Source organism: Notothenia rossii, assembly GCF_949606895.1.
Source record: "Notothenia rossii genome assembly, chromosome: 7".
In the NCBI taxonomy this organism is placed as follows: domain Eukaryota; kingdom Metazoa; phylum Chordata; class Actinopteri; order Perciformes; family Nototheniidae; genus Notothenia; species Notothenia rossii.
Window position 1 is genome coordinate 35688370 of NC_136905.1, and position 8737 is coordinate 35697106.

At 39.4% G+C, this 8737-nt stretch overlaps 1 protein-coding gene across 2 annotated transcripts in view; it reads left to right on the forward strand.

Moving 5' to 3' along the window:
* stx12l (syntaxin 12, like) overlaps positions 1–6784 on the forward strand; it is a 33884-nt gene extending 27100 nt beyond the window's left edge. For both annotated transcript variants that reach the window (XM_079641101.1, XM_079641100.1), the window contains exons 6-10: positions 462–505; positions 4457–4562; positions 4654–4726; positions 4814–4896; positions 5731–6784. In XM_079641101.1, coding sequence (XP_079497227.1) covers positions 462–505; positions 4457–4562; positions 4654–4726; positions 4814–4896; positions 5731–5823 — 399 coding nt within the window. In that variant the 3' untranslated portion in view covers positions 5824–6784. The remainder of the gene's footprint in view (positions 1–461; positions 506–4456; positions 4563–4653; positions 4727–4813; positions 4897–5730) is intronic.
* Positions 6785–8737: the final 1953 nt, after the last annotated feature.

Here is an 8737-nt window from a genome sequence, read left to right on the forward strand (position 1 = left end):
GTGTGTGTGTGTGTGTGTGTGTGTGTGTGTCTGTGTGTGTGTGTGTGTGTGTGTGTGTGTGTGTGTGTGTGTGTGTGTGTGTGTGTGTGTGTGTGTGTGTGTGTGTGTGTGTGTGTGTGTGTGTGTGTGTGTGTGTGTGTGTGTGTTATCTGGATGGTTACTAATTCCTTTTCTTCATGGCGGTCAGTTTTGACCGGGAACACCATGGCTGTTTCAAAGTTGACTAAATCATGCAAAGTTCAATGAAAGTGGTGATCAGCAATTTATATGTTCAAATTTCTACTGTGAAGGATATCATAAAGCCTTAATGCAATGGAATGTAAAACAAAAAAGTTATGATTGATGAAAGTAGTAAATCGGTCAGATTTGACCCGAAGACAACAGGAGGGTTAAACACATAGTGTAATAGGATATAACAGTGATGAACGCTCATGTTTATTATCTTTTGTTACTGTCTACAGGGAGATGGAGGCAATGTGACTGACCAACTGGTCACATATGAAGAGTAAGTGTTTCTAAATATTTTACCTTCAGCTCATTCCAGCCACTATTTCTTTTTTTAACACAATTTTGGGGTGAGAAAGCCAAAGCAAGCCTGAAATACAGTATGTTGTTCCGCTGTTCTTTAAGTCACTGCACACTGTGTCATCAGTACATGGCTGCTGTTAAAGACAAAAATGAAGCAAACACCTATGGGTGTGTTGGAACCCCGAACAACAACATCATCCCTCTGTATTATCTGTATAATCAATTATAAAAGATCCCACTAAGAGGTGTATAATTAACATTGTTACTGCCAATATGATATGGTTTAAATAGCCCTTTGGCTATATACTGGCTAAAAAGTGATATCAATGCTTCCTTTCAGAACCAAATGCTCTTAACCCTCCGGTATCATTCGATTGGACTACGCAAATTAGTCATACGAGACAAAAATGTCCACTGCAAAATACTTTGATAAAAACATTATATTAAAAGGTTTTTTTCACAACTTTTTTGGGTTCAATCTTTAAAGCAACTTCCGCTCTAATAGAAAATACCAAAAATGTAATCATTTTCAGGATTTTAACCCTTTAAATGCCATTTTGAAAACATGAAACCGCTGTTTTTTTTCACGATGAAAACAGAGAAAATTAGTTATTTTCCAAAAAATACATATCTGGTGACTGGCTCTTTTTTTTTTATAACAGTCTTGGATATGTCAAAGATTAGCAGCAAAATAGATTTTTTTGCATTATTAGTTTTTGCACAAAATCAGATTGCACAAAAAAGTTACATATTAGTCATTCGGGACAAAAATATCCACTTCAAAAAACTGCTTAAAAAACAGATTAATATTTTTAAAAACTTTTTGGGGTTAAACCTTTCAATCAACTTCAGTCCTGATCAAAAATAGCAAATGTTAACTTATTTTCAGGATTTTAACCCTTGAACTGCCGGTTTGAAAACATGAATTTGCGTTTTCTATGAAAAACATGCACAAAAAGGCAGTTATTTTCCATATAATAAATGTTGGGGGGGTCGGCTTCTTTTTTTTTTATCACAGTCTTGGATATGTCAAAGATTAACAACAACATTGATTTTGGTTGATTATTAGTTTTTGCACAAAATCAGATTAAACAAAAAACTCACACATTAGTCATTCGGGACAAAAATGTCCACTTCCAAAAACTGCTCTAAAATGACAACAGATTAATATTTTTTTAAACTTTTTGGGGTTAAATCTTTCAATCAACTTCAGTCCTGATCAAAAATACCAAATGTTAACTTATGTTCAGGATTTTAAAGCTTTAACTGCCAGTTTGAAGCCTCATATCTTTCTTTCTTTCTTTCTCTCTCTCTTTTTCTCTCACTCCCTCATTCCCAAACTCATACACACTCGTACATATTAAACCTCCTTATACCTTGTATGTGAGTGAGTGATTGTGTGTGAGAATGAGACAGGACTAAGTGTGCTCTCATGGCGTTTTGTTTTTCATTTGTGCTGTTTCATGTGTCTTAAAGGTAAACAGATGTATGGTCTTGACCCAGCTTGACCTCGATGTTTTGAATGGTTTGGAACTTCAAAGTCCTTTTGATAATGTCTCTTTAGCAAACAGACATACACAGCGATACATACACTCCTTGAAGTAAATAAAAACATCTGGCTGCAAAGCCAAAGCTTCAAATATGTGTAGTTTGGCTGGACGGTCATTTCATTCCTGTGATACGCAACAAGCAGTAAGATGAAGAGGAGCTTCTCTGTGGGACAAGAGGTCTCATGCAGCCCGTAACTTCAGCTGCAGGACTCATCCTTTGAAACAGAAACACCCTGAGAAGGAGAATCTGGTTTGGATCTGCCTGAACTGTGCTTGAAAGGAGTCAGCACAAGGATAAAACACTTTTTTGCCAAACAGTTCATTTATCGGATGGGGGCAGAGAAGAAGGAACAATTCTGCCCCGAATCCCACGTTGATACAGAGGAATCGATGAGGACCTTTGCTGAGGAGGTTGAGGAGCTGCTGAGGAGCTGCTGAGGAACAACACGATGGTGATGAAGTTGAGATGTATGAAGGACTCCTCAATCACAGCACAAAGGGGATGATAGCACCAGATTGCCCCAGGAGTAACAAGAATATTCGTTGCGCCGCCATGTGAAGCCATGCTTAGAGAAATGATCAGATGTTTGTGGTGGAGTCTGATCATTCTTCGTCTGACCCTTCCCCTGAAAGTGGAGAGGACACAGAGGATCCCATCCCGTGGCTGCGCTACATTCCTCTGCACTATCCTTTCCAATGTTTGCTCTAACATCTGTGGCATCAACATCCCTCCAGTTTGCCACCGAACGTCCCCCATGCAGGTGTGTCATGTCGACAATACTGCTGATGATCTCAGGGTTAAAGAATAAATCAAAGAAGGATTCCAAGTCATGAATTCTTATTTATGCCACTCGTAATGGCATAACGCGTGGGCCCTGAAACCAAATCTCTGGCAGCAAGAATGTAGCGCGGCATTTCCTCGTGAGAGGGAAACCAGATTTGAAAATGTTTTTTTCTGAACATAAGTTAACATTTGGTAGTTTTGATCAGGACTGAAGTTGATTGAAAGATTGAACCCCAAAAAGTTTTTTAAAATATTAATCTGTTGTCATTTTACAGCAGTTTTTGGAAGTGGACATTTTTGTCCCGAATGACTAATATGTAACTTTTTTGTGCAATCTGATTTTGTGCAAAAACTAATAATGCAAAAAAAATCAATTTTGCTGCTAATCTTTGACATATCCAAGACAGTTATAAAAAAAAAAGAGCCAGTCACCAGATATGTATTTTTTGGAAAATAACACATTTTCTCAGTTTTCATCATGAAAACAAACAGTGGTTTCATGTTTTCAAAATGGCATTTAAAGGGTTAAAATCCTGAAAATGATTACATTTTTTGTGTTTTCTATTAGAGCAGAAGTTGCTTTAAAGATTGAACCCAAAAAAAGTTGTGAAAAAATACTTTTAATATAATGTTTTTATCAAAGTATTTTGCAGTGGACATTTTTGTCTCGAATGACTAATTTGCGTAGTCGATTTGTTACACAGTGAATTAAAGACCGATTTGAAAAATTTAAATTGGAATTCCAAAATAGATAGAGAAAAAAGCATTGTTACAAAAAATTAGGCCATTTGCAACAACACAACCAAAGTTATTGCAAAATGAAAGTGAAAAATGACCCATATGGACAAAAACGTCCACAGTGATACCGGAGGGTTAAAGCAGCCTGCAATGTAGCTCTGGCTGCATAGGAAGGTAGACAACAGTATGGGGTGTCTAGTCCGGACACGGGAGGAATGAATTTCCTTCTAAGTTTATTATTAACTGACTATAAATACGGATACAAATGCACAGACACTTAGGCATTACAGCACTGTTGAAATGTGTGTGTGATTCTATGGAAAATAAACAAAAATCTGCATTAACTAACCTTACATCTTACAACTATTATAAGAAAAGCTAATTTTTCACAGATAAAGGCTGTCACTCAATATAAATGTACTATTCAATTGCAGAAATTACAGGGGGCGTGGCCTAGCTTCTTCACATTACATGTCACTTGTTAGACGCTTTTATCCAAAGCTTACATACTCAATACTGTGGACAATCCCCACAGGAGCAATTTGGGGTGAAGTTTCTCAGGGACACAACGACATGCTGACTGCAGTGGGGTTTGAACCTGTGCTCCCCTGATCCGAACACCAACGCACTAGTCCACTGCACCACAGCCACTTAACCCTTCTTTAAACACATGAATGATGAACGGTAAAATACAATGGGCAGGAAAACTTTGTAGGTATCATATTTTTCTCTTCCCATGTTAGGGATATGTAAATATTGCCAAGTAAAGTAGTCTAAGGGAAAGTCTGAACAGTTTGACAGAACAGAATGTCTCAAATGTCCGTATCTCTGTGAAATAAAGTGTGTGTTATTGCAGTGAGGATGAGTGGGGTGAGAGCCAGACTCAGACTGAGGAGCCCCCGGTCACTGAGGAGAACCTGGAGACCATCAGGGAGAGAGAGACCAACATCAGACAGCTGGAGGTACAGTACACCTCCCTCCCCCCACCCCTCAGAGACAGGGACTCTGTAGCTCTCTCCCCCCAGCTAACACCCCCTCCCACTGTCTCCTCAGGCCAACATCAAGGACGTGAACCAGATTTTCAAGGACCTGGCTGTGATGATCCACGATCAGGGGGAGATGATCGGTGAGTCAGAAGGAACAGAGTTGATGCTTCACACATGTGATTTGAATATGCTCATGCGTCCCCCCCCCCCCTGTGTGTGATGAACAGACACCATAGAGGCCCATGTGGAGAGTGCTGAGGTTCATGTAGACAGGGGCACCGTCCAGCTGCAGAAGGCCTCCTATTACAAGGTGAGAGAGCAGAGTCATTCACTGTTGCATGTACATTTCATTCAAATACCAATCTAACAAATGTTTATTACAAGAAATGCTATTTTTTTGTTCTTTGATTAAAGAGAGAATTTTGAGATTCTGCCTTTTTTAAATCAGAATACATCATTCACAGAATTGTCACGTCATCATTCTAAGTTTTTTCTCAGAATTATGAAAATAAAATAGCTTTTGTTCATGTTGCTCTAATCCTCTTCTGTCGTTTATAAAGAAAAATTGGTACTGGTTGAAGCTAGCAGGTTATTCATATTGTCTCTTTATAATTGTATCACTAAAGAAGATCATGGTGTCATTACTTCTGAATAATATGGAAATAGAAGGCTCAAAAGAGCTGTGTCTCTGTCAGTGCTCTGGAGTTCCCATGTTCTTCTCTAATAAGGAGTAATACAATGCTGTAAGAAAACATGGCATAACAGATGATGTTATTATGTTATGCCTTCTCATATATATTATATTACAAGACTAAACAAGGTTCGTTCAGCTTGATGGAATGCCATTTCCTTTCACAATGTTTGCCTTAGTTCTCAGGTTTCTTTGTTTTATTATCTATTCTTTAGAGGTCTAGTTCCATATGCAGTGAGCTTACAGCACTGACACAGGAAGTATTAAGAGAATGAGTAACACAGTTTTGGTTTGGATCATGTGATAAGTTGACAGTAAGATCAGGAGAATCATCTAGAGTTATTGATTCATGCTGTTTACTAGAATGAATACATTTACTATGATGTCCTGTCTCCATACACTGTCACTTGTTCTGAATCTGATGACACTAACATGGCCCCTTGTTGTGTGCAGAGGAAGTCCCGTAAGAGGATGTGCATTCTGACCATGGTGCTGTCGCTGGTGCTCATCATCTTCATCATCATCATCTGGCAGGCACTCAAATAAGGAGACACACCTTCAGATGACATCGAGTGTGTGTATGACCGAGAGACACTGAGAGAGCGCTGTATGTGTGTACATTAGTTTAAATATCCCAACACACTAAAAGCTAAATGTTGCCCCTTTATTCTGCCACTGTGTGACTGAATGTGGATTTGTTTCTTTGTTTTTTATGTTTTGGGTATTTTTAGGCTAACAGCACACCAAATCTACCAATATTTTTGTTATATATTCATACAAATATGTATTTCCTATACTAAAATTGACAAGTTTAAAGTGTTTTCGGACACTAAAACGCCAATGAAACCATGTATGACTACTTTTATTTATATAACACCAACTTGTGTGTGTGTGTGTGTGTGTGTGTGTGTGTGTGTGTGTGTGTGTGTGTGTGTGTGTGTGTGTGTGTGTGTGTGTGTGTGTGTGTGTATGACAAATAAACCCTACATTCCAACACATTTTTCCTTCAGTGTAGCATTTATCACTACTGTAGGACGGTGTCAAATGCAATCTTTTTTACAGTATGTGACCCTGTTTTGTTAAATATGAAGTGTATTTGCAGTATAAGGAGTGTGTTACTCGTGATAATGTAAAAGTAAATATCAAGTGTTTTAGCTGGCAGAATGTCTGTCATGAGAGAACACTTTGTTTCACTGTATGTTCCCAGCTGAGAGAATTGAATACAGATCCACCTGATGAAGTGCTCCACATGTCATGTCTCATTTTGTCCACCAGAGGCACCAGCTAACCTGATGTGATGCCCTATTACAGGGGTAATCAACTAAAATTCAACGAGGTCCAGTTAGAGAAAATCTCCACATGTAAAGGTCCTGATCATCAAAATGTCTAACTTGCTTTATGAATTAGTGTGATATATATTGAAGTAGACTGTAGCTTTATCAACGTCTGTAAGTAATCAACAACTGACTGCCAATCAAATAAAGAAAGTACAATTCATAAACAACAATATTTATTGTCAATTAACATTGAACTCTACAGATATACAGTAAATACTGTGGATATGTGTAATGTTCCTCTTGGGCTGCTTTTGAAAATATGTGCATCTTAAAAGTGCTTAATTTTAGATTTCAGCCGATTATAGAACAATATCAGTCTTTACACATCATAACAATTGAACAGTTTTAACGTTTCTCTTTCTTTCCCTCTTATATTGCAGTCCCTCAATCACTTTGTTCTGTTCAGTGCGAGAATTGAGCTGGAGCTTGTCCTGCCAGGAGTTTAGATTTGGGCTGAAATGGTGTCAGGGCCATTCTCATACACACATGCAGGTGCTCATTGGTTAGCCTCGGTTAGCCTGTCCTGGAACGATATTTAGTTTTTGTGACCTCAGTTCTGACTTGAGAGGGAATGTTTGGTCAAACACTTTGTGTTTTGTCTCATAGTGGCGTTTTGGCACTTTTAATGAGCGCCACGGTCTCTGAATGAGACACACTGGTTCTGTGCTCCCAGTGGGTAGGATGAACATGAATGAGTCCATTCAGGGTTAAAAGCTCTGTTCTCACTGTCCACTTTCCTCTTCTTGGAGAGCGCCATGTGTCATTATTTGTCTCTCCCTTTCTGCCGCTAACACGCCCGTTCACTCTCCTCTCCGCTTCTCTCCCTGTATCGCTAATTATTCTCTTCACTCACTTTCCTCTCCGCTTCTCTCTGCGGCGCTCTCGTCTCTTCTTCTGTGTTTCTCTCCCTGTATCGCTCACTCGTCTCTTTCGCACTCTGTCGGCGGCGGTTAAAATAGAATCGCCCCGTCAAAATTGAAATCCCCTATTAATGTATGATTATAGGTCCGGGTCCATTTTGGTCGGCGTCTTGGTCCGCATCTGGACCGCGGTCCGCCTGTGGCCGACCCCTGCCCTATTAGTTTCCAGCACACTCACCCCCCTGCCTGAAACGCCTCAATTGGACTCCTTTTTCACTCTCGTAACATAGTGACATCCCTATGTAACAATCCCCACGCAAATACACAGTGTCTACTGTACCCGAGACTGTTACAATGAAGGCTCGATAATCAGCTCATGGCATATAGATGTAAGCAGGGGTAAAGTTCTATTTTTTTCAAGTGGGCGGTGGACCTCACCTCCTCTAGGAGGGTCAGAGGGCATGCTCCCGGGAAGATTTTTTTTAAATATTGGAGTTAAAACCATCAATCTGGTGCACTTTGAGAGCAAAATTAAGAGATCTATGGATACATCTCAACATCCAGGAAACAGAACTGAAAAACAGATTTTGTTTTTCTTTATGGATATTTTACAAATCACTCCCCTTTTAAACTGTATTCTTGTTTTACTGTCAAAAAAAAAAAAGCTGTCTGTTTTTCATTTATTACTATTATATTACTATCTGACATCACATACATTGTAGGATTAAAGTTCACAGTTTATTTATAATTTAAAAAATAAAAATGGTATTAAAAATAAAACGTGTCTATTGGGGGAGGGCAGGAATGTCAAATGGGAGGGCCTCCCACGTTGCCGGGTCTGTGTACTATTGGCTAGCTCCAACACAATCTGCGTGATATGCTAAGGGAAGGGACATCTCTAAGCAGTTGACCAATCACAACAGAGCCGGCCAGCTAACCAATCAGAGCAGACTGGGCTCTGGTTCCAGACAGAGGGTGAAAAGAGGTGCTGCAGCACAGGCAGTATGAGAGAAATAAAGCGTTTTGCTCCAAATACTAAACAGATCGTGCATTGTAGCATCCCATAATCCCCTCTGTTTCAGCCCTGTTTCAAAAATGCTGATTCTCTGCCTGTTACTTTAGATGAAAAAAAGGAGCCTCTGAGAGATATTTGGTTAAAAAGAACTCAATAGTGCTCTAGGAGGAGATTCAGTTGATAAGGGGGGGGGGGGGGGGGGGGGGGGGGGTACCTTGGTTGCTGAGTGGCTAAAAAATCGTTATGAC